The following is a 27,007-nucleotide window of genomic DNA, read 5'->3' on the forward strand; positions in this document are numbered from 1 at the left end:
ACCCTCTCATGGATCGCTTGTGCGGTCATTAGGAAATTGATGGTGATTCCTTCGCGCATAAAGTGCAGCCGTGACCTGGTAAACGCAGGCATATATTGCACGTTGAGAGAGGGCACACACATCTCCAGTTGTAGCCTGAAACGATCCCGAGGCATAGAAAGAAAGTGCAGCTGTTACCTTCACTTCAACAGACAAGGCAGTTGTCCTTCTGCTTCTGGGCTGCAAATCTGCTCTCACCATATCACAGATCTCAACGACAACTTCTCTGCGAAAACGCAGCCTTTTCACACAATCAGCCTCGCTCATGTCCAGGTACGAGCGCCTGGTTCGATATTGTCGACGTGGGTAAGGTCTCCTGCCCACCAACCTACGGGCTACGACGTTCCTGGTGCAGTGAGCTCTAATCAATTCTCTCCGATGCAGTGAATTGATGGAAAACCATTGCATAATACGTGGTGTTGACAATGCAGCACCCATTCTGCAAATTTAAATATAAAACTGTCGATGTGGCTGCCTCTCCCTATCCAAATGGCCTCAGTCCCCCTCACAGCTCGAAGGCTGCTGCTGTATCTTCGGCTGCCATCGAGCCACTGACGCCGCTGATATCCTATGGCCGAATGGCTCACGTCGGTCCGAATGGCCTCAAGCACCATAAAGAGCTGCGTGTGTCAGGTGTTGATTCTTCAGCTGCCGGCCAGCCACTGACGCCGCTGATATCCTATGGCCGAATGGCCTCACGTCGGTCCGCTGCTGATTCTTCGGCTGCCGGCCAGCCACTGACGCCGCTGATATCTCATGGCCGAATGGCCTCGGGTCCGTCCGGTGTTGCTTCTTCGCGGCCAGCCACGAAGAGAATGAAGGCCTGCCTCAAGCACTGCAGCTCAGCTCGAAGCTTGCTGCCACTGCCGTCGAGACACTGACGCCACACCCCTGCCTGTCTCCAACATGAAAGACCTACCTGAAGCACAGCAGCTCGAAGGCTGATGCTATTTCACACAGGTAGGAACATGGTTTATTTAATCTTTTCTTTGCTAATAAATTTTTATTCAGGTTGGATTTATTTGTATAATATTTGTATAAGTATAACTAAGGATTGATTATAGAATTTAATGACTTCCCTTCCCCCCCCCCCACCTCGTTCCCTACGCCTAATTTATAACCAAGGTCACAACTGACATCCTAATGACAAAGGTAAACTATCCCTTCCCGTGCTTCTTGACCTGTCTGCTGCCTTTGTCACGGTTGACCAGTCCATCGTCCCAAACGCCTCTCCACCATTGCCCAACTGGATGGGACTGCACTTGCTTGTCCTTCCATTTCTATCTTTCCAGCTGTAGCCACAGAATCACCTGCAATGGTTTCTCTTCCTGCTCCCACATCACCACCTCTGGTATCCCCCAAGGATCCCTTCGGTGACATCATCCGGCGACAGCGTAAGTTTTCACATGTATGCTGATGATACCCAATTCTCCCTCTCGGACCCTCCACTGTCTCTATACTGTTGGACTGCTTGTCCGACATCCAGCACTGGATCAGTAGAGACTTCCTCCAGTTATATGTAGGGAAGACCTAAGGAAGACCTTCGGTTCATGTCACAAACTCCGTTCCCTTGTCACCAATTTAATCCCTCTCCCTGGCAACTGTCTGAGGCTGACTTGGTCTGTTCGTAGTCTTGGTGTCATACTTGATCATGATTTGAGCTTCCTACCTCATATCCGTTCCATCACTAAGACCGCTCATTTTCATCTTCGTAATATCGTCCGTCTTCGTCCTTGCCTCAACTTATCTGCTGCTGAAACCCTCATCCATGCCTTTATTACCTCTAGACTTGACTATTCCAGCACAATCCTGGCAGGCCTCCCTAGTTCTATCCGCCATAAACTTGTCATCCAAAACTCTGCCGCCCACGTCCTAACTTACACAAAGTCCTGCTCACCCATCTCCCCTGTACTTGCCGACTTAAATTGGCTCCCAGTTAAGCAACGCCTCGATTGTAAAATCTCATCCTTGTTTTCAAATCCCTCCATGGCCTCACCCCTCATTATCTCTAATCTCCTTCAGCCCTATAATCTCCCTTGATCTCTACACTCCGCCTATTCTAGCTATTTGAACATTTCCGATTTTAACTGCTCCACCATTGGCAGCTGTGCCTTCAGCTGATTAGGTGCTAAATTGGAATTCTAAATCTCTCTGCCTCTCCACTTCTCTTGCCTCCTTTAAGTCGCTCATTAAAACCTACCTCTGATCAAGCTTTTGATCATCTGGGCTAACATCTTATATGGCTCGGTGTCAAATTTTTATTTTTAATAATGCTCCTGTAAACACCGTGGGATGTTTTATTACAGTAAAGTGACTATATAGATATAAGCTGTTGTTGTCTTGAGTTGGATCTCAGTTGAGGCCACAGTTGGAATGCTACTATTGGCCACAGGAACCCAGAGTTAGGAAGGGAAAGATTGATCATGGATCCCACTCATGATCTTTAATAAAATGACCCCAATTAGAAGTAGAATTCACATTTACATAGCACCTTTCACAATCTCAAGATGTCTTAAAATACTCTGCATCCAATGAAGTACTTTTGAAACAGTGTTGTAATGCAGGAAACTCCGCAGCCAATTTGTGCACAAACAGCAATGAAATAATAACCAGATAATCTGTTTTAGTGATGTTGGTTGAGGGCTAAACATTGACCAGAGCACCAAGGAGAACTCCTCTCCACTTCTTCCAATAGTGTTGTGGAATGCTTTACTCCCTCAGTAAGGCATTGAGGTATCAGCATAGATTATGTGCTCAAGTCTTTGGGTTGAGATTCAATCCCATGACCTTCTGACTCAGAGGCGAGAATGCTACCACTGAGCCAGAGCTGAAACTTTGGACAGGTTGGGATCAGGCTCTGTTGTGATGTCTTCGATAGTTAGATGAGAGAAACACAGTCAATTACTCAGCATGAATGATGACCACAAAAATTCGAACAAACGGTGCCCGACAACCACACCTTGCTGAGGGCGGTCAAGCCTTCAAGAGAAAAATAAATTTGATGCCAAGTAGAATGGCCACGGGATTCTTTAGGTCATTTGCCCCCAAAACAAATTTTAAATCAGAGCGGAGCCACTGCAGAGAAACGTTAAGCAGAAGCTCGGTGCTCTTTCCATACAGAAAGGAGAACTGGAGAGAGATGCTACAGCACACTAGGCATTCAAGTGTTCCTAATGGCCACATTTGGCACATATCAGAAACATGTTACAGTAAACATTTTTTTAAAAATATAAAACCTTTTACTACAACTCTCTAAACAGTCAGGGTTAAAACAGCTAAAGATCCATTTTTGCCTGATTATGCTCCTTGGTATGTTTTACTACATTGAAGGCATTATATAAATGCAAATGATTTTTTTTTCTACATTAAATTTAGAGCATTGCCAAATTAATATGTGGAAGCAGCAGGATGTTCTAATCGGTGACTGTTACAAAACAACCCACTTAGAAACCAAGCAATATCACTCAGACATTATCCAGCATTCAAGCTGCCTTAATTCATTGATCCAGGGATTTATCTCAGAATATGGAAACCGAAGCAAGGAGAACCACTCTGATTTTTTACCTTTTCTCTGGATCTTTCTGCAGACATTGTGAAATCATCTTCCTAAAGGATTTGCCGTATTTTTTTACCATTTCCTTATCCTGTACACCTGTCTCCAATGAGGGAGGATCATTCTGAAGAGTTAGCATTAACACCTAAACAAGGAGAGAGTATTACAGATGACAGCAAGAGGTTGATTCGTCAAATTTATAAAATTAATGTCACCTTGGAGCAACCAGGCTCATGGGCACACACACGGATCAAAGTAATACATTTTTTTTTATAAACTTATTTTTCTGCAAACGATATTTATATTTAGCTCTACAATTCTCCAAGATGTACTGCGCCAACAAATCAATCCTAGTATCACTATTGGTGGAACAGCACTGCAGGTGCACTCAGTGCCTGCATAGAAAACCTACAGAAGAACTACTGTGTGTATCTTGTGTAACTGAACATAGTATATTATAGGATAAGGGGGAACCAGTGGATGTGATGTATTTGGATTTCCAGAAGGCATTCGATAAGGTGCCACATAAAAGGTTACTGCACAAAATAAAAGTTCAAGGGGTTGGGGGTAACATATCAGCATGGATAGAGGATTGGCTAACTAACAGAAAACAGTGTCTGGATAAATAGGTAATTTTCTGGTTGACGAACAGTAACTAGTGGGATGCCGCAGGGATCAGTGCTGGGGCCTCAACTATTTACAATCTATATTAATGATTTGGATGAAGGGACCAAGTGCAATTTGCCAAGTGTGCTGATGAGACAAAGATGGGTGGGAAAGCAAATTGTGAGGACACAAAAAATCTGCAAAGAAATATAGGCAGCTAAATGAGTGTGCAAAAATTTGGCAGTTGGAGTACAATGTGGGAAAATGTGAGGTCATCCACTTTGGCAGAAAAAAATAGAAAAGCAAATTATAATTTAAATGGAGAAAAATTGCAAAGTGCTGCAGTACAGAGGGACCTCGGGGTCCTTGTGCATGAAACACACAAAGTGAGTAGGCAGGTACAGCAAGTAATCATGAAGGCCAATGGAATGTTGGCCTTTATTGCAAAGGGGATGGAGTATAAAAGCAGAGAAGTCCTGCTACAACTGTACAGGGTATTGGTGAGGCCACACCTAGACTGCGTATAGTTTTGGTCTCCGTATTTAAGGAAGGTTATACTTGCATTGGAGACTGATCAGAGAAGGTTCACTAGGTTGATTCTGGAGATGAGGGTGTTGACTTATGAAGATAGGTTGTGTAGGTTGGGCCTATACTAATTGAAGTTCAGAAGAATGAGGAGTGATCTGATCGAAACATAAAAGATAATGAGGGGGCTAGACAAGGTGGATGCAGAGAGGATATTTCTATCAGAAGGGAAACTAAAACTAGGGGACATAGTCTCAGAATAAGGAGGGCCGCCCTTTAAAACTGAGATGAGGAGGAATTTCTTCTCTGAGGGTTGTAAATCTATGGAATTCTCTGCCTCAGAGAGCTGTGGAGGCTGGGTCATTGAATATATTTAAGGCGGAGATAAACAGATTTTTGAACGAGCGATAAGGGAATAAAGGGTTATAGGGAGCGGGCAAGGAAGTGGAGTTGTCCATGATCAGATCAGCCATGATCGTATTAAATGGCGGAGCAGGCTTGAGGGGCCAGGTATCCTACGCCAGCTCCTATTTCTTAAGTTCACTAGTACTGGCCAAGTAACCAGTGGTACCCAGTCTATTGAGATAGGAATATTTGAACATTGGAATTGTGAGATGAAAAATACCAAGGTCCTCCTAATTCACATTATACCATCCTGGTAATTGCATGATACAACAATAATGAAGTTGTTCACTATCATAGCAATCAATCTCTATCAATTACATTACAACAGACCATAAATGACATGAGGAAAACCCATTTGTGGAGAGCTTTGGGAACCATATACCTAAAGTCACGTTTTTCCTTTCAAGCATGCTATACTTAACTCATATCTCAAGGTACTTATATACTGCATCCCAAAATGTTATTTTGTGAAATAAATCTTTCTAATTTCCATTTGAATTAATCAAAACTATTGGCTTCCATCATTTCCCTCGGAAGATGTCATTATAGAGATCAAGAATAAAAAAGACACAAATTCTGGAAATATAAAAGAAGAACAGAAAATGCTGGAAATACGTAGATTTATGGGTCCGTAAGAGAAAAAATGCTTAATGTTACAGGTAGGAACAGCTTTTTCCAGAGGATTGAGCTCAGAGGGAAGATACTATCCATGATCATGAATGCTGCGGTGAAGAGATAATTGTAGAAAAGAATTGGGTCTGAAATAGTTAGTTGAACTGAAGGTGGATTAGTGAGTATTTAGAGCATTTGTGTTAATCAAGGTAGCCAATGTAGATTTGTTAATGACAAATCGTGTTTGATGAATGCAATAAAAGTATTTTGAAGAAATGACATACATACATAAATAAATAAATGGAATCCAAAAGATATTTGCATGTATGGATTTTCAAGTTGTGTCTTTTAGGAGGCTAACAAAACTTTAAGCATATGATACAAGAGGAAGCGTTAGATAGAAAGATGGCTAGATATAAAGGTTTATGGTTAATGGGCACGGATATCAAATTGGAGGAAGGTTGGAAGTAAGTACGCTGGGTGTCAATGCTGCATCCACTTTATTCTGTGTATATGATGATTTGGACTTGGACTTGTGCTCTAGCACAATATCAAAATTTGCTTTGACACAAAAGTAGGGGATTTGGCAAACAGCAAAGAGGACTGTAAAATACTTCAGAAAGAGAGAAAGATGTCAGTTATGAAGTAGCATTCTCACATCAGAAGGTTGTGGGTTCAAGTCCAACACCAAAGACTTGAGCACAAAATCTGAGATGACGATCCAGTACAACACTGAGTGAGTACTGTGCTGTCGGAGGTGTCATTCTTCGGATGAGACCTGAAACCAGGGCCCTGTCTTCCCTTTTAAATGGGGATAAAATATCCCATGGCACTATTTCGAAGAGCAGCAGAGGCCTGGACAACATTTATCTCTCAACTAACATCACTTTTTAAAAAAAACAGATAATCTGGTCATGATCATATTTCTGTTTATGGGACCCTGCTGTGCACAAATTGGCTGCCGCAGTTCCTACATTACAATAGTAACTACACTTCAAAAGTACTTCATTGGCTGTAAAGCACTTTGAAACATCCAGAGATCATTCTATAAATGCAAGTCTTTCTTTCTTTGGAAAGGTTAGTGTAATATGCAAATAGAAAATGACATTAAATGCGGTGAAGTGCAAGGCAAAACAATAAATGGATGTCACTAAAGGTTGCAAAAGAAGAGATAGAGGTTCAAATATATTTCCTGATAATGTGATTGCAGGTACATAAACCCTTAAATACGGCCAACAGTATCGCAACTACAAAAAAAAAAGTAAAATAAAATACATTTGCACAAAGTTAAAGTACCGTGAGCAGTATTGAGCGCCCCATTACAGAAAATATGTTAATGCCATGGAGCATAGATTGACCAGCATAATGCCTGGTTTCGGCAATTATAGTTATGAGATACTGGGACTATTTCCATTGGAACAAAAAAGGTCAAGAAGAGATTTAATGGAGGTCTTTAAAATTATCAATGATTTTGATAGGGTGTAAAGGGAAATTCTATTCTTTCTGGTTGGAGACGAGAGTGACATAGAAACATAGAAAAATAGTTGCAGGAGTAGGCCAATTGGCCCTTCGAGCCTGCACCACCATTCAGTAAGATCATGGCTGATCATTCACCTCAGTACCCCTTTCCTGCTTTCTCTCCATACCCCTTGATCCCTTTAGCCATAAGGGCCACATCTAACTCCCTCTTGAATATATCCAACGAACTGGCATCAACAACTCTCTGCGGTAGGGAATTCCACAGGTTAACAACTCTGAGTGAAGAAGTTTCTCCTCATCTCAGTCCTAAATGGCCTACTCCTTATCTTAAGACTGTGTCCCCCGGTTCTGGACTTCCCCAACATCGGGAACATTCTGCCTGCATCTAACCTGTCCAGCCCAGTCAGAATTTTATATGTTTCTATGAGATCCACTCTCATCCTTCTAAACTCCAGTGAATAAAGGCCCAGTCGATCCAGTCTCTCCTCATAAGTCAGACCAGCCATCCTGGGAATTAGTCTGGTGAGCTTTCGCTGCACTCCTTCAATAGAAAGAACATCCTTCCTCAGATTAGGAGACCAAAACGGAACACAGTATTCCAGGTGAAGCCTCACCAAGGCCCTGTACAACTGCAGTATGACCTCCCTGCTCCTATACTCAAAACCCCTAGCTATGAAGGCCAACATACCATTTGCCTTCTTCCTTTGTGTTTTTGCCCTCAAAGTGGATAACCTCAGTTATCCACATTATACTGCATCTGCCATGCATTTGCCCACTCACCTAACCTGTCCAAGTCACCCTGCAGTCTCTTAGCGTCCTCCTCGCAGCTCACAATGCCACAGTTTAGTGTCATCTGCAAACTTGGAGATATTACATTCAATTCCTTCATCTAAATCATTAATGTATATTGTAAGTAGCTGGGGTCCCAGCACTGAGCCCTGCGGCACCCCACTAATCACTGCCTGCCATTCTGAAAAGGACTCATTTATCCAGACTCTCTGCTTCCTGTCTGCCAACCAATTCTCTATCCACGTCAGTACATTACTCCCAATATCATGTGCTTTAATTTTGCACACCAATCTCTTGTGTGAGATCTTGTCAAAAGCCTTTTGAAAGTCCAAATAAACCACATCCACTGCTTCTCCCTTGTCCACTCTACCAGTTACATTCTCAAAAAATTCCAGAAGATTTGTCAAGCATGATTTCCCTTTCATAAATCCATGTTGACTTGGACCGATCCTGTCACTGCTTTCCAAATGTGGTTATTTCATCTTTAATATTTGATTCCAACATTTTCCCTACTACTGATGTCAGGCTAACCGGTCTATAATTACCCGTTTTCTCTCTCCCTCCCTTTTTAAAAAGTGGGGTTACATTAGCTACCCTCCAGTCCATAGGAATTGATCCAGAGTCGATAGACTGTTGGAAAATGATCACCAATGCATCTACTATTTCTAGGGCCACTTCCTTAAGTACTCTAGGATGCAGACTATCAGGCTCCGGGGATTTATCAGCTTTCAATCCCATCAATTTCCCTACACAATATCCCGCCTAATAAGGATATCCTTCAGTTCCTCTTTCTCACTAGACCCTTGGTCCCCCAAGTACTTCCCGAAGGTTATGTGTGTCTTCCTTAGTGAAGACAGAACCAAAGTATTTGTTCAACTGGTCTGCCATTTCTTTGTTCCCCATTATAAATTCACCTGAATCTGACTGCAAGGGACCCAAATTTGTCTTCACATATCTTTAGAAGCTTTTGCAATCAGTTTTTATGTTCCCGGCAAGTTTCCCCTCATACTCTATTTTCCCCCTCCTAATTAAACCCTTTGTCCTCCTCTGCTGAATTCTAAATTTCTCCCAGTCCTCAGGTTTGCTGCTTTTTCTGGCCAATTTATATGCCTCTTCCTTGGATTAAACATTATCCTTAATTTCCCATGTTAGCCACGGTTCAGCCACCTTCCCCGTTTTATTTTTACTCCAGACAGGGATGTACAATTGTTGAAGTTCATCCATATGATCTTTAAATGTTTGCCATTGCCTATCCACCGTCAACCTTTTAAGTATCACTTGCCAGTCTCTTCTAGCCAATTCACGTCTCATACCATCGAAGTTACCTTTCCTTAAGCTCAGGACCCTAGTCTCTGAATTAACCTTGTCACTCTCCATCTTAATAAGGAATTCTACCATATTATGGTCACTCTACCCCAAGGGGCCTCGCACAACAAGATTGCTAATTAGTTCTTTCTCATTACACATCACCCAGTCTAGGATGGCCAGCCCTCTAGTTGGTTCCTCAACATATTGGTCCAGAAAACCATCCCTAATACACTCAAGGAAATCCTCCTCCATCGTATTGCTACCAGTTTGGTTAGCCCAATCTATATGTAGATTAAAGTCGCCCATGATAACTGTCGTATCTTTATTGCATGCATCCCTAATTTCTTGTTTGATACTGTCCCCAACTTCACTAGTCTGTACACAACTCCCACTAGCATTTTCTGCCCTTTGGTATTCTGCAGCTCCACCCATACCGATTCCACATCATCCAAGCTAATGAGGGTTCATCAATTTTATATTGTCAGAGTGTGAGGAAAGAGGTTAGGATAAATTTCTTCATGCAGGGAATTTCCTACATTAAAACAGTGACTACACTTCAAAAGTACTACATAGGCTGTGAAGCACTTTGGGATGTCGTAACGTCATGAAAGTCGCTATATAAATTTGTTTGTTTGTTGAGTCATACAATGCTGCCATAGGGAGCTGCATCTTTTAAGGAAAAAGTGGATAAATATTTGAAGCAGACTATGAGATGGATCAATAGGGAGAGGTCAGCAGTGAGATTAGTTTTGAATTGCTCTACAACAAAGAGCCATGGATCAAATGGCTTCATTCTGTGTTGTAAGCTTTATTGGTTCTATTAAATGTAAACTGACTTTTTCATTTTCATATACTGATTAATCTATTGTACATTTCCAGCACATTTTTGCAGATAGAATTTTTATTTCCAGTAATCAATGTAACTGAAAAACTGCAGCCGTTAGAGACTTGGCAGTGACGCCTACCTTCATTGGTGGGTATTTATGATAAGGAGCTGCTCCTGTAGCCAATTCAATAGCTGTAATTCCAAAGCTCCAAATATCTGCTTTGAAGTCATAACCTCTAACCTGTTGAGGCAAAGTATAAATAGAATTACCCCAAGTTTCATATTACATATATTTCACCCCAGTTTAAGCCCAAAATTGCACCATATACTCCTTAATTTTCCTTTCTTTAAACTGTGACAGTTATTTTTTTAAATTAAGAAATCACAATGAGGAACAATGTACAATAGTGCATGACACCACCAAAGGGTGGAAAAACTGAAAAATCAGGAAGCTCTGGATATGCAATTTCAAGCGTAGGTTTTAATTTGCCTTTGGCATGTAGGAGCAAAAGAAAACTCAGTAGTTAGGTGAGCAGTTTCACAGTTCTGAGGTGCTAAGAAAACTGAGGTTGAGTAGGAGACAGTGCAAGTAAGTCTTGATTTCAATACAGTGAGTAGGAAGAAGCTAAGAGGAAAGGCAATAACTGATAAAAATAAAGACATTACAGATTACAACACACGAGATGGAAGCTAGAGATGAGAGAGGATCACATGTCAGACAAGCTTTTTCTTTTATCCTGTTTAGGAGTATGTGACCTTGAAATAATCAATTATTTCATGTCAAAATTTAGACATTAGTACATTGTGCCTCAGAACAGAGAGATTAGAGGAAGGATAAAGGAGTAGCTCTGCAACCACCGCTTCCCATTCTCAATCAAAATCTTAGGTTAGCGAGGGAAGGGAATAATTTAAAAAATCAGCAAATGATCACTGGGTATTTCCTTGAAGGGAATAGAAAAACTAACAATGATTCAACATGGACTAACAAAGGAGGAAGATTTATTTTTACAGGTTAAAACACAGAACATATCAGAACTGCACAGCAATTTAATCAACATCTGCAAGATAAAAAAAGCTAGTTTCAGAGAGTGACCATAATTTGCTGTTTTTATTCCAATATTCATGGGTTTTATTTGAATCTTTTTTCAGGCGACTGTTAAACATCTTTAATGCAAAATGTATTTAAATTCTTACCTTTATAGCTTGCAATTATTTTGGGAGTGGGGGAGGGGAGAAAACATGAATCTTTCAGAGCGGAGCTGCAGCTAAATGATATCACCACCGCAGCAATTTTAATGTTCTTGCCAAGATAAAAACTAGTTGGGAAATATAAATACCACTTGCAATCAAATGAAACTTAAGCCTACAGAATTTTCTATGGTATATATAATAAAACTGTTCCAGCTCCCAAGTGGCACTGAGGTCACAATGGAACCAGAATACAATTAATCCTACTCATTGACACCAAGCTATGTAACTCTAAGAAAAGTGTTTTTGGTCCAGTTTTTTCTCCTCTCTGAAGATGCTGCCTTATGCTGGGGTACTGTCCTACTGGAGACTGCCTCAAAATTAGCCATACTTCATGTGTGGCTAGATAGCGCTTTGGAAAGCTTTTTCACCACTGAGGGCTTCGCACTCGAGCCTGCTGCCATCTTCACCCAATGTCCACACTTCTAATTTCCAGCAGGGGTCACCGGATAGCAAGCTTGAGAAAAAACCCTGGCCACTTTCCTTTGTCCTGTGGAAAGTTGCAGCATCCCAACTGCCACCCTAATAGAACTCAACTAAGTGAGCATAGGCCAAGGATTGAACGTGGGACCATCAGATTATGTGATTCAGTAACACACCACTTGGGGCATCTATCCATTCAGGTAGGAACTAATGCTGCAAAAGTTATGGAATACAGGCTCATTCTACAAGCTTCGTATCCTATCTCACTGTAATGAAGCTGGAATTTCTCTGCAGGTAGGGAAGGAGGAGTCATCAGCTGGACTGTATTCTTCAGCTCTCTCAACACTGAGTCCTAAAGTTTTATTTAATGGTTGTGATTCCTTTGTGAACTTTAAATGGTGTTTACTATAAATTTAAATATCTGGTGGGAAATGTGAGAACAAATAAAAATTCCATCAACTATGACTGTCTGCAACATTAATAATGGGAAATGGGGAAATACAAATATTTTGTATCGGTCTTCATGGTAGAAGACACTAAAAGCATCCCAATAATTGATAATCAAGGGGCTATTGGGGGTGGGGGAGAAAGAGACTTAAAACAATCATCATCACTAGAGAAAAAGTACTAGACAAACTAATGGGACTAAAGGCGGATAAGTCCCCTGGAGCTGAAGGCCTGCATCCTAGGGTCTTAAAAGAGGTGGCTGCAGAGGTAGTAATATACCAAAATTCCCTGGATTCTGGAGGTCCCAGCGGACTGAAAAACCACAAATGTAACAGCCATTTTTAAGAAAGGAGGGAGACAAAGCAGGAAACTATAGACCAGTTAGCCTAACATCTGTCATTGGAAAAATGCTGGAATCCATCATTAAGGAAGTAGTAGCAGGACATTTAAGACAAGATAAGAGTTCACATGGTTGGGGTAATTTATTAGCGTGGATAGAGGATTGGCTAACTAACAAAACAAAGAGTCGGGATAAATGGGTCATTTTCAGGTTGGCAAACTGTAACTAGTGGGGTGCGACAGGGATCAGTGCTGGGACCTCAACTATTTTTATATTAATGACTTGGATGAAGGGACCGAGTGTAATATAACCAAATTTGCTGATGATACAAAGATAGGTGGGAAAGCAAGTTGCAAGGAGAATGCAAAGAATCTACAACGGGATATAGATAGGCTAAGTGAGTAGGCAAAAATTTAGCAGATGGAGCATAATGTGGGAAAATGTGAGATTATCCACTGCGGGTCCTTGTACATGAAACACAAAAAGTTAGCATGCAGGTACTGCAAGTAATTAAGAAAGCAAATGGATGTTGGCCTTTATTACAAGGGGAATGGAGTATAAAAGTAGGAAAGTCCTGCTACAACTGTACAGGGCGTTGGTATGATCACATCTGGAGTACTGCGTACAGTTTTGGTCTTCTTATTTAAGGAAAGCATTGGAGGCAGTTCAGAGAAGGTTCATGAGGTTGAATCCTGAGATGAAGGGATTTGTCATATGAAGAAAGGTTGAGCAGGTTGGACCTATACTCATTGGAGTTTAGAAGAATGAGAGGTGACCTTATTGAAACAAGTAAGATTCAGAGGGGTCTTGACAGGATAGATACAGAGAGGATGTTTCCTCTTGTGGAGGAATCTAGAACTAAGGGACATTGTTTCAGAATAAGGGGTCACCCATTTAAAACAGAAATGGGAGGAGGAAATTCTTCTCTGATAGTCGTGAATCTTTGGAATTCTCTACCCAAGAGAGCTGTGGAGGCTGGGTCACTGAATATATTTAAGGTGGAGATAGACAGATTTTTGAACGATAAGGGAGTCAAGGGTTATGGGGAGGGAGCAGGGAAGTGGAGTTGGGGCAGGATCAGATCAGCCATGATATTGAATGGCAGAGCAGGCTCAATGGGTCAAATGGCCTACTCCTGCTCCTATTTCTTATGTTCTAATTATTACTTCCTCCAGGAACAAGAGTAGGCTAATCAGTAACTCCTCGAGCTTACTCCACCATTCAATTAAATCATGGCTGAGCTCTATTTCAACTCCATTTTCCCATCTGAGCGCCATATCCCTTGATACATTTGCATAATAAAAATTTAGTGATATCAGTCTTGAAACCTCTAATTGCCCCAACATCCACAGCCTTTTGGGGAGAGAATTCTAGATTTCTAATACCCTCTATTTGAAAAATCGCTTGCAGATTTTACTCCGAAATGGCTTAGCTCTAATTTTTAGATTGTGTCCCCTCGCTCTTGATTCCCCCACCAGAAGAAATAGTTTCTGTATGTAGCTTATAAAATCCATAATTTTAAACACCTCGATCAGACCACACCTCAATCTTCTGTACTCTTCCTGGAGTAACACTGGATGATTCTCGATTTAAAAAAAATATTTGCTGAGATGTAGGGGATACTGGTAATGGCCATTATAAGCTACCCACATGACATGGGACTAGAGACACATGTAGGCCAGACCATGTAGGGGTGACAGATTCCCTCCGCTGAAGGACAAGTGAACCAGTTGGATTTTTACAACAAACTGGCAGCTTTCTTTGTGATCCCAAATCCACGCCCATCCTTCCTGCAACTCCACGTTTGAATCCCTCCAATCTGGTTTCTTCCCGACAGCACCAAAACGGCTCATCTCAAAGTCATAAATGACATCCTATGTGACTGTGACAAAGGTAAACTATCCCTCCTTGTGCTTCTCGACCTACTTGCAGCCTTTGACATGGTTGACCACTCCACCCTCCTCCATAGCCTGTCCACTGTCGTTCAGCTGCATGGGTTTGCGCTCGCCTGGTTCCATTCTTATCTATCTAATTGTAACCAGAGAATCACTCACAATGGCTTCCCTCCCCGCTCCCACATCGTTAACTCTGGTGTTCTCCAAGGATCTATCCTTGGCCCCCTCCTATTTCGCATCTACATGCTGCCCCTCGACGTCATCATCCTAAAACAGTCAGTTTCCACATGTATGCTGACAAGACTCATCAACACCTCTCTTGACCCCTCCACCGTCTCCAAACTGTCGAAATCCAGTACTAAATTTCCTCCAACTAAATATTGGAAGACCGAATCCATGGTTTTCGGTCCCTCCATAAATTCCATTCCCTAGCCACCAACTTCATCTCTCTCCCTAGCATCTGTCTGAGGCTGAACCAGACTGTTTGCGACCTTGGTTTCACATCTGACCAGGAACTGAGCTTCTGACCATATATCTACGCCATAACTAAGACCGCCTATTTCCATCTCCATAATTTCACCCGACTACGCCCCTGCCTCAGCTTATCTGCTGCTGAAGCCTTCATCCATGCATTAGTTACCTCTAGACTCAACTATTCCAACGTACTCCTAGCTAGCCTCCCACGTTCTATCCTACGTAAACTTGAGGTCATCCAAAGCTCCTGTGTCCTAACTCGCACCAGGTCTCATTTTACCAACACCCCCCATGTTTGCTGACCTACAGTGGCTCCCAGTTAAGCATCGCCTCGATTTTAACATTTTCATCCTTGTTTTTAAATCCCTCCATGGCCTCGCCCGTCCCCATCTCTAATCTCCAACTGTCTATCGAGAGTCTTGGAAACATTTTGAAATGATCTGATGTGAATGCCGAACACTTCACCTGTTCCATGACTTCAGGTGCCATCCAGCAGGGTGTGCCCACAAAGGTCTTCCTCACTTTATTCCTTGTCATGTCACCTCCTGTTGCCAAGAATGCACTCACACCAAAATCTGGAGCAGAGAAACAAAAAGAGATATCAAGTTCATAAGCAGAATGACATTTCTTCATATTTCTATATAAGCCAACAGGGCAAACTACAGTGAACTCAAAGTTGTTTGGGCCGTACTAGTGCATTTAACGCACTGTGCCACAAATTGGGATGGGATAAGGGTCATGTCTGCAACCATTTCTGCTCCGTTCCAAACAGGTTCCAAATAATACAGCTAGTCCACATGGTGATAATCAAGCAGAGATCAGACACTACCACATATGACTGGAATGAACTCTGTGCACTCGAGTGTAAAGATTAAAGTAGAGAATTGGTCTAAACAGAATTTCCTTTAATTGCACTGAGAAATAGTCATACTATTGCCAGTATATTGGAGACTGTTGAACAGTGAAGATGAAATTTATACACAAATAAGAAAGTTGTGATTTAATAATAGAAATGCAAGAGCTTTTAATTATCCAAAAATGAACTGGGACAGGAAAAATGTCTTAGGAAACAGGAGAAATTTTGTGGAGCGTTCAGGAATGTTGTTTTAATTGGTACATTGCTACTCCTACAAAGAAGCAAGCACTGTGTGATCTGGCTCTGGGTAAGGAAGAGGAGAAAGTTGACATCTTAAAAATATAGGAATTCTGTCCACTCCCCAGCCTCTCTTCGGTCGTGGCGCAGCGCGGCTCAATGGATTGGGGGCGGAGCAAAGTCACGGCGCTGAAAACAGTGCCGGGACCTCTGCACATGCGCACTAGAGTCTGCGCGCATGTGCAGTAGCTCCTGGCAGGCCGTTTCTGCAAACACGCGCTACAGACTGTGTGGGAAGGGCCTGAAGCACGCCATCCCTAGCCCTGGCAAATGGGCTCCCTCATCGGCAGCCCGCTGCGTTCCCTAAGGTAGGACTTCTATTTTTTTATTTGTTATTTACTAATTGATTTTGGTGCTTTAGGTGCAAGGTTCCTTCAATTTTATTTGTTAATTAATTGCTTGTTACTTTTTGTGCTTTGTTTGGTGCTTGGTGGTGCTTCAAATGTAGTTACTTGTGCTGATTCCTTAACTCTAGGTAAGGTTTTTCTGTGCAGACAGAAGTGGCAACATATGCTGGCCTAAGTTAGTTTGGAGCAACTAGTTGCTGGCCAAGCACCTAAAACAGGGGTAAGTAGCTGGGAACGCACCCTTTTAAAAAAAAAAACTAAAAAAAACCCTAACTAACTCACTTACACTGGCACGAATTAAATGGCCAGAATTGCAACTAAAAAGATAGTCCAGAAAAATCAAGTTGCTCCAAAAAAAAAGAGCAACTCCTGGGGAAACTTGGGCCCAATGACACAGTGTAAGCATAGATAAGGAAAAAGTAAAATCAAGACAAAGGATCCTTGACGGGATAAAGTAAATTGTAGCCAGATAAAGAGATCGCCTGCTTAGATTAAATGGAAAGGAAAATTCCCCAAAAGAACTGTGGATCAGTAATGGAAAATACTTAAAATATTCAAAGGGTACAAATCATGCAAAAAAAGGCATATTAGAAGTTGGGATTCCATGGATGAAGGAAATTAGATCATATTTGAAACTAAAAACAACCGTAAACATTTACAAGTCAGATTAATAAAAAAAACAAAGGGTTAATATAAATGAGTACAGAAAAGCTACAATAGATTAGAATAAAAACAGAAATTGCTGGAAATCTCAGCGGGTCAGGCAGCATCTATGGAGAGAAAAACAGAGTTAACGTTTCGGGTCGACGACCCTTCGTCAGAACTAGAGAGTGTTCAAAAAGAACACATTCTTAACACGCACTGAAAGGGGGAGGGGAAGAAAGACCTTCCTTTTTGTTCTGTGATGGGGTGGAAGCTTGGAGACACAAAAGGGACGATGGACCGAATTGAAATGGTAATGCCAGGAGTTAGAAAAACATTAGTCAAGATAGTGTCAGAACAGTAGAATAATGACCAGCTCCCATTAAAGACAAGGAGAAAAAAAGAAACAGGCTTGGGGGGAAGGGAGCCAAAGATTGGCAGCGGTTACGCTGTGAAATTGTTGAACTCGATGTTGAGTCCAGAAGGCTGTAAAGTGCCGAAATGAAAGATGAGGTGCTGTTCCTCGAGCTTGCGTTGAGCTTAGTTTGAACAGTGTAGGAGACCGAGGATGGAAAGATCAGAGTGGGAGTGGAGTGGAGAATTAAAGTGACCGGCAACCGGAAGCTCAGGGTCACACTTGCGGACTGAACGGAGGTGCTCTGCAAAGCCGTCACCTAATCTACACTAAAGGCAGGTATTGCATCTCCTGTGCTTGCATGGAAAGGTGCCGGTTGAAGGGGAGGTGTTGCTGGGGGTGACTGAGGAATGGACCAGGGTGTCACAGAGGGAGCGGTCCCTTTGTAATACTGAGAGGGGAGGGGAGGGGAAGATGTGATTGATGGTGGGACCATGCTGGAAGTGGCGAAAATGGCAGAGGATGATCCGTTGAACGTGGAGGCTGGTGGGGTGAAAGGTGAGGACAAGGAGAACCCAGTCATGGTTCTGAGAGGGAGGGGGAAGGGGTGAGGAGCAGAGGTGTGGGAAATAGAACGGACACGGTTGAGGACCATGTTAACTACGGCGGAGGTGGATCTGATTTTAGTTCAGGCCTTCAATTCGCGAACGTATTTTCCACCTGATTTTTCAGAATAGTATGTACCACATGGTACGCTTTGCAGCAAGAGATCCTGCCCACTACCAACTCAAATTCAGCAGAAAAATGGGTAAAAGTGGAAAAAAATTAATCTCCATTGTGGTCAAAATTCAATAAATTTCTCCAGAACAAAATACCCTGCAGTGGGGAGAATAAGAGAGATCTTTTATGCTGAGAAATAAACAAAAATAAAATTGCTAACAGCTCTTTTAAGATCAACATATTGGGTCTTTAACCATCTTAAATAGAAAACAGGCAGTCAATTACCCAGAAGAGCAGCGGATGTTCTGTGGAATATCAATTCCAAATCATTAAGCAAAATTTTCTCAAGGATATACGAGAGATTCCACAATGAAATTATCTTCTGCATAGAAATGCGCAATAGCAAAGATTTCTTCTGCTGAACTCTTTCCTCCTCCTCCTCCCCTCCCCGAAACATCACCCTACATTTATACCATAACTGACAGTCTCAAATGGAAGACCACTCAGGACGGCTTGTAAGGAAAATAGAAAAAAGGTCACTGGTGCATGACAGGGTGTCCTTGAGATTGTGACTTAGACGCATTGTTGGGAAGAATAGAGGGTGCTTGGTGGCACACTGGAGGTAGCTTTGCTCTGTATTAACCCACGCTGTGCTCGACTGGGAGTGCTCCCATGTTAACACAGGGTGCCTGAAATGGAAAGTGTGCCCTTCTCCAGGTCTCAATTTGATGAACAGAAAATTCACCACAAAGGTGAATGAAATCTCATGTAACTTGGATAAACATGAAGGGCTAGAAATTCAGTGTTTGGCGATAGCGGGTTTTTTCAGTTATTTTACAGCAAAAATACCACTAAAAACGTCACCATTTGTTAAGGGGGTAAAATTGGCAAAAAAAACTGCGCTTGACAGTAAAAATCAGCGTTGCACGAGGATTCGCAGTGGAAACCGCATTCCTCGCCAACTTTAGCCCGAGGCTTAACACTGACAAAAATACAGGCCCTGGGAGGGGAGAAAACACAAAAACAAATTGCAAAAATCAAAAAATAAATCAGAAAATATTAACTAATGAATCACTAAAAAGAATTAAAAAATAAAAATTTCAACTTACCTTTTTTGTAGATCTTCATACCTACGCTGTTTGCGGCTTCAATGCAGGCTTTTTTCAGTCGCTTTTTTCCCACCCAGAGTACAGGTTCCCCGAAAGGCCAATTTTAAGCGGTGTGTTTTTTTTTCGCGTTGCACATGGTCGATCCGCTTTTCAGCAATATTTTGAAATGGCCATTCATTAACTTTGGACAATTTAGGCAAGTACCTTTTAACGGCAAACAAGGCGAAATATCGCCGAAAAAAAACGTGTGCAAGGCTGGCCAATTTCTCCCCCTAATAGTTTTGCTCCTATGTAACACTATACTGGAGTGACAGTAAGAGAGAGACTTGCATTTATTGAACTTTTTTTCAAAAAAACCTCGTCAAACACATCTCTGGGAATTTCCCTCATTAACTTGGGTTTAAGACACTCTTGCTGAAATGACTAGTTGAATAGAAACTTTATTAATCTGAATTATCACATTAAATCTTAATGTAAATATCTGAACACTGACTACCGTCTCTCAATCCCTTTTGTTTATGTTTTACACCTAAAAACAGCTGGGGGCAGACACTTTACCCAGTAGCTTTTCACCGATAATAAGCTGTTCCAGTGGCAGCAAAGTTCAGTGTGTAGTATGTCTCTTGCCAGTTAAAAATATAAAATGCTGGAAGAAGGGAGGACTGAAGCACATCAGTCAACATAAAGACAGCCCCCACTGTAACATTTAGATATTTAGAATTGGGCAATCCCAAAGATGCCATTCCCTTTAAAGTGAGAAGGCAACAGAACAGGAAAGCACCAATCAATGCAACAGTGCATGAAAGTGCCATGAAAGGCAATACAAAAGACAGCACTATTACAGCCCCTCCCTTGAATTGCATATGTAGATTTTTTTTTAGAAAGATATTTATATTTAGAGCTCCAAGGAGCTTTGCATGAACCTCTCTCTATTCAACAAACAATAGTGCTTATGTGCCAGTGACACCAAGTCACTCCACTCCATTGCACTGGTTCAATTGCAACCAGATTATTCCCTCTCCTCACCTCCCACCCAAACTCAGCAGATGCCGAAAGCAGAAAGCCTAATCTACAGGCCTGAGTTTACTATAAACTCAGAAAAGTAGGAGATTGAAAAAACGCATCCGTCTAATACTACATACTGTCATCAAGTGTGAATTTGTACAGATCCACTTCTAAGAGCATGGAGAGTAGAGGCTAGTCAAAAGGTTAATTAGTCACAGGGCTTTGAGTTGGGCTGTCAGATCATACAGCTCACATAACTGCCAACCATTGCTAAAAGTGCTTGTTGCCACAAGATTAACCAATATTATTGTCCTTTCAAAGCAGCATGTTTCTGTAATGCCGTGAAACTTTTTATGGTGCAATATCAGTCTATGATGGTATTTTAAAATATTCATCATTCGGCGTTTATGATATTCCTTTTGTTAGATTAGTGCAATATGGAAGTGTTCAAAAGCTACTTCTCTCTGGTCAAACGGCATTGCGGGTTCAAAATGATAGCCTAAAGTTCTGAGATCTTAATGCACGAACATTTAACGTGTTGTTATGTAATTCCTTGGTCCACAATTTAAAATGGAGGTAGTAATCCTTTTATTCTAAATAAGTCAACACCTGCGTTAAAATAGTAGCTGAAGAACACAAGCAGCACATTAAACTTAGTCATTAATCTCACAAACAGTAACATCCTGTCTGATTTCTTCTGTTGATCTTAGGTCAGTGGAAATGTTGCAATCAGAGGGGAACTACATGTTTCATACACTAGAGGATCTTAATTTAAGCTAATTTTGTAGGGGGATGGGCACTAGGATAAAACATGAGAAACAAGGGGCCCAAGTTTCGAGCCGCGCAGTCCCGACCTGGATGCCCGTTTTTCGCGCCACAAAGTACGCCTAAAAAAAACTTCCAGATTCTCCAGCTCCCTGCAGGTCGTTTGCAGCTCGGCGCAGCGCAGCACGAGCCGTAGGGGGCGGAGCTAGGTCCCTGCGCTGAAAACAGTGCCGGGAACTCTGCACATGCGTGCTACAGTGGGTATGCAAGTGCAGTAGCTCCAGGCGCCCAAAACTGTGTGGGAGGGGCCTGAAGCACGCAGCCCCTAGCCCTGGCCGAATGGCCTCACTGGGGCTGCGTGAATAAGGCTCCGCCCACGCCCAGCTCCTGCTTCCTCCCGACCCAACTCCCGCTTCCCCCCACCCGGACCGGACCTCGACCCGACTCCAGTTTCTCCCCCCCCCCCCCCCACTCCGGGACCGGACCGGACCCAGCTCCCGCTTCCCCGCCCCCCCCCCACTCCAGGACCGGACCCGACCCGGCTCCCGCTTCCCCCCCCGCCCCTGGAACGGACCCGACCCGACCCCCCGGACTGGACCCGACCCGACTCCCACTTCTCCCCCCCCCGCCTCTGGACTCTACCCGACTCCCGCTTTCCCCCCACCCCCGGACTGGACCCGACCTGACCTCCCTCCCACCACCCCCCCCCCGACCCGCCCCAATGCCACCTACCTGTAAATCTTGTGCTGGGGACGGGCCCTGCCTGAAGTCTCGGGCCCGTTCAGCCTCCCTCCCCCTTCTCCCTCATCCCTCCCCCACCCCCCCCCCATCTCCCCCATTCCTCCCTCTGCTCGCTGTCAGAAACACAGACACAGACAGACAATGAGAGAGACACACAGACAGACAGACAGAGAGATAGAGACACTGACAGAGACACACTGGTGGGGGTGGGGGGGGCATCCCAGCACGCTGTTGGAGAGCTCCCGGTGCTGCAGTCAGTAAGTAGAAAATGTTTTATTTATTGATTTAAAAAAAAAAATTATTAATTTTTTTGATTGATTTATTGGTTGATTTATTGATGTTTTTATCATTTATTATTGATGATGGCTCTTTATTTGTAAAACTGAAGTGTTTAATGTTTGTAAACTTCCCTTTAAACCCCCCTCCCCCATTCCCTACGCCTGATTTGTAACCTACGCCTGATTTTCTAAAGTGTAGACAAGGTTTTTTCGAGCGTACAAAAATCTTCACTTACTCCATTAAGTTAGTTTGGAGTAAGTTTTCACTGACGAAACTTTGAAAACAGGCGTAAGTGGCCGGACACGCCCCCTTTTGAAAAAAAAATTCTGTTCCAAAGTGAAACTGTTCTAACTGACTAGAACTGGAGCAAACTAAATGGTGAGAATTCCGATTTCTAAGATACTCCGTTCTACACCAGTTGCTCCTAAAAATTAGGAGCAAATCATGTCGAAACTTGGGGCCAAGGGGCTAGACTTTCTACTTGGTGGCTAAGGCTGAAAAAAAATGGGCTTGTTCCAGCAATACGTATTGCCTGTGCTGATCGCCGGCTCAAGGCCCATTTTTTTGGTGATTTTCCACTCTGCCTTACCCCAGCAATGTCAAATGGGCGATGTGATTTCTCAGCGATCTCATGATCGCCCAAAGAAAACAGAAGTGAATGAAAAAAAAACTTCACTAGCAACGCTTTACTGCGCATGTGCAGGTTGATGCTCTTTCCCGCATTTTGAGAGGTCAAGGTTCTTCACACATGCTCAGAAGCTCTTTGTGGGGCTGGGGGGAGGAGAGAGAGAGAGAGAGAGAGAGAGAGAGAGAGAGAGAGAGAGAGAGAGAGAGAGAGAGAGAGAGAGAGAGAGAGAGAGAGGAGAGAGAGAGAGAGAGAAGGAGAGAGAGAAAGAAAAAGAGAGGAGAAAGGAAGCAGATATTTTAACAAAGCCTTAATTCATATCAATTTAAAGAATGGAGGGATCTGTAGAGAGGCGAAGGGCCAAGCCCTTCAGCGAGGAGGCCAATGAGGCCCTAGTTAACAGTGTTAGCGCGAGGTGGGAGGATCTGACACGGGGTGGGCATGGGAAAACTTCCACCCCGTGCATATCGGAGGATTTGGACAGAGATTGCCGACGTGGTCACATCGGCATCTAATGAAACGTGGACACCAAACCAGTGCCGCAAAAGATGGCAGTGTCTACTGGCAGCTGCAAGAATAAGTTGAAATCATATTTATTATTTAATGATGTATGGAAATTCTAATTAGAATCGGCAATGTTCTCGTAATCTTTAAGCATAACTAAATAAGGATTAAATGATTACATTTATGCACCGCAACATAAATTTGAATATTATAGTATGAAATATCTTATTCCTATGCAATTTAGTGCAAACTTGTAATTGAACTTATAAATCTGTCAGTCTTAAATGTTTATTGCCAAATCCATTTGCTTATGCCGTGAAATGTTACCTTATCTATTGCAGAAGAAGATATCTATCAACCAGCGAGAGCAGCACAGGACGGGCGGGGGCTGTGCCATGCTGCAGTCTTTCACCATCTACAAAGAGCTTGCAGTGGCCTTGGTGGGGCCAGAAAGCCATTGGGTCACAACCCATGATGTGGCCGAACCCACCCTAGAGTCACGTGAGTAATGAGAACTGTGCATTGTGCAATGTGTGAATCAATAGCAAATATTTGTTACGCGGGTAATCCTATGCAACGATACTTTAATTTGATATATAATTGAGTTATACCATTGAGATATACAATTGATCTTCAAATGAGGTCGTGTTAGACCTGGTGAGCGCTTGTGCATATGGGTTAATGGTAAAGTTTTGAGTTGTTTATAACTTCCATTTGTCTTTCAAAGGTCAACAAGTATTACTGGAGTCAGCGGACACGTCCACTGAACATTCATGAACCTCCCAGGAGGACGAGCCAGAGGAGGAGCCAGTGCAGACTCCTGCTGCTGCTGTGTGTGAGCAGGAGGAGGAGGAGGAGGAGGAGGAGGAGGAGGAGGAGGAGGTGGTGGTGGAGCAGGAGGAAGGACAGGAGATTTTTTTTGGGGGGAGGGGGTGGAAAAAGAGAACAACCTGCGACCATCTTTTTTGAGATAGATGAGGCACTGGGACCAAGGGTGTTCAGGTGGCGACGCCCACGGTGGTCCAGTCAGTGTGATATGCACTCGCCTGCCACGGAGGCCCAGACGGAAAGCTTACTATCCCGGTGCAGAGAGACAGTCGCGATCTTATCCAGGGGTTCGCGGCCAATTGGAGTCAGTTCTCCACAACCTAGAGTGAGTTCTGCTCGTGCTTCTCCGGCTGGTCTTCCGAGCAGTCAGACTGCTCGGGAGACGTTGGAGGCGATCAGGGAGCAGATAGCCGCAACAAATGCCCTACGGCATGCGTTGCTGGCTGGACACGGCGCTGCACCCCAAGGTGTCGTGTCCGCTCACAGCGAGACCCCAAGCACACAAGCGAGTACGGAGGACACAGTTCCTCCCGACTCAGAAGTAGAGCCTGAGGTTTCTGCTTCCGCTCAGTTACCTCCACCACTGCAGGAAGTCTTGCCGTCCCACTCTGCACGACGTCTTGGTGTTGGTCTGCGTCGACCAAAACGGGCGGGTGGGTGCGAACACGGGGTGGGACAGGATCTGGAGGGAAACGTGGTCGCAGGTATGGGGGTGGGGGGGGTGCTTTTCAATAATTCCGTTGTTCCATAAATGTTCACTTGTTATCATTTCATTATTCTCTTGTTATTGTTACTAAATTGGGCACTTATCAATACTTAAATGTTCACTTGTTATCATTACTTAACTGGTATTATTACTGAAATGGTCACTTGGTATTAATACTTAAATGTTCAATTTCTTCCAACGTTTTGGGGATTTTGAGGGAAGGATGGGTTGGTGCGGGGGGGATTGTTTAAAAAAAAATTTATTTCTTAAAAAAAAGTTTCTCTATAACTTTTGTACCTTCTCTCTTAGTTACATAAGTTTTACAACGTACAGTTTTTCATGCATATTTGTTTGTTTATTCTGTTTCCCCACGGAAATGAAACTTTTGATTAACCGTAACCGTTTGAATATCAACAATAATAGTTCATGCGAAGCGTTCATTAATGAGTTGCTGACACAAAAGCTTAGCGGCTGTGTAACTGCCACTGGCTACTGGTCTTCGGGAAAGATGTGGTGGTACCGGTGCTAGATCGCCAGGCTGATTAAGATCCCCTATATCCTCGCCCGCCTGTTCCTCCTCTTCATCCTCGCCGGCTGGTTCTTCTGTTTCCCCTCCTTCTGGAGGTGGACCTGCAGCATGATCTGGCATTATTTGGCCTCTCTTTATAGCTAGCTTATGCAGCATGCAACACACCACAATAAACTCTGCTACCTGGTCAGGGTGGTACTGTAGGCTGCCTCCAGAATGATCCAGGCATCTGAAGCGCTGCTTTAGGAATCCAATTGTCTTTTCAACGATGTTGCGAGTCGCTATGTGACTTTCATTATACCGTTTCTGTGCTTCAGTGATGGGATTACGCAGAGGGGTCATCAGCCAACTGGCAAGGCCTTATCCTTTATCCCCCAGCATCCAACCGTGACCTTCTGGCTGATTGGCAAACAGGTACTTTCATGCAAGATGTGCGCATCATGGATGCTGCCAGGAAATGTAGCATTTACTGTCATAATTGTTTGATTGTGGTCGACAACAAGCTACACATAGTGAGTGGAACCCCTTTCTGTTACGAAACACCTCCACGTTCTTTAAGGGTGCTCTAAGGGCAACGTGCGTGCAGTCTATTGCTCCCTGCATCTTGGGAAAGTCTGCTATTCTCGAGAAACCCAAAGCCCTCTTGGTCTGTGCCTCCCTGGTCATTGGGGAGCTTATGAAGTCCATCCTGCAAGCGTAAAGGGCTTCAGTCACCTGTCAAATGCAGCAGTGTGTAGCGTGCTGAGAGAAATGGCAGATGTCGCCAGCTGAAGCCTGAAAAGATCCCAATGCGTAAAAGGCTAGGGCAGCAGTAAACTTCACCTCAACGGACAGTGCGGTTCTGATGGTGCTGGAAGGCTGCAGATCATCCTTGAAAAGTTGACATATCTCATCGATGACCTCCTTACGGAATCGCAGCCTCCTAAGACAAGCATTTTCAGACAAGTTCAAGTAGGATTGCTTCTCCAAGTACCTACGTTGGCTGTATGGTCTCCTCCTCCGTCTTCGTCTCCATCTACGCATTTCTCTGCCACCTCTTCAATTAATCCTTTCAGTAACCAGTGTGTGAGCAGTTGCAATTAAAGACAGGGAAAGCATGGGCCCCATCACGATCGATAATTACTTTCACTAATTTTAATAATCTCTCTACTCTATACTCTCTGATCACTGTAGTCTGCCCTCTCTGTACTCTCTAAGCTGTATACCAGTCAATTTGATAGGCCCCAACAACATCATTACATAACTTCACTATATAAAAGCTATTTACAAAATAATTCCAATGAGATCTATTTAGCATAAATAAGTTGATAATACCTATTTATATTCAGAAGAAAATTCTGAGGACAATTTTCTTCAATTTTACTCTCTAAATGACTCAACTAATTCTCCACCCTTCCTCCAAAGTTCAAAATGGCATCCGCAGTGCACATTTCCTTCTCTTAGGCCCTGAAAAAGCAACTATTTTTCAGCACTCTTTTGGGCCTTGCATCAGCCCAGCGAAGCGCATGCTAGGTGCCGAAACTTGGGATGAGCCTTGTGTGGGCGATCATCTCGGCGATCAAAGTGGAAACTTAGGCACCTGTTTTTCCAGCAATGTTTTGGGCCTAGTTTCCACTTTTTGCTCAAAATGGGCGAGAGGTCAGTTTTGGGCGATAGATGGGCGATGTGAAGTGGAAAGTCTAGCCCAAAGTGCACAGAGCACAGTTGAGGAGTCAAATAAATAACCTATT

General features: G+C 43.2%; 1 protein-coding gene across 1 annotated transcript in view; it reads right to left on the reverse strand.

Annotated features, from left to right (window-relative positions):
• LOC139277097 (serine/threonine-protein kinase OSR1-like) overlaps positions 1-27,007 on the reverse strand; it is a 269,081-nt gene that overhangs the window by 98,972 nt on the left and 143,102 nt on the right. The window contains exons 6-8 of the mRNA XM_070895115.1: positions 15,435-15,544; positions 10,282-10,383; positions 3,604-3,737 (exon numbers count right to left, since the gene is read on the reverse strand). Of these exons, the coding sequence (XP_070751216.1) occupies positions 3,604-3,737; positions 10,282-10,383; positions 15,435-15,544 (346 nt within the window). The remainder of the gene's footprint in view (positions 1-3,603; positions 3,738-10,281; positions 10,384-15,434; positions 15,545-27,007) is intronic.

Source organism: Pristiophorus japonicus, chromosome 1, assembly GCF_044704955.1.
Source record: "Pristiophorus japonicus isolate sPriJap1 chromosome 1, sPriJap1.hap1, whole genome shotgun sequence".
Taxonomy (NCBI): Eukaryota; Metazoa; Chordata; class Chondrichthyes; family Pristiophoridae; genus Pristiophorus; species Pristiophorus japonicus.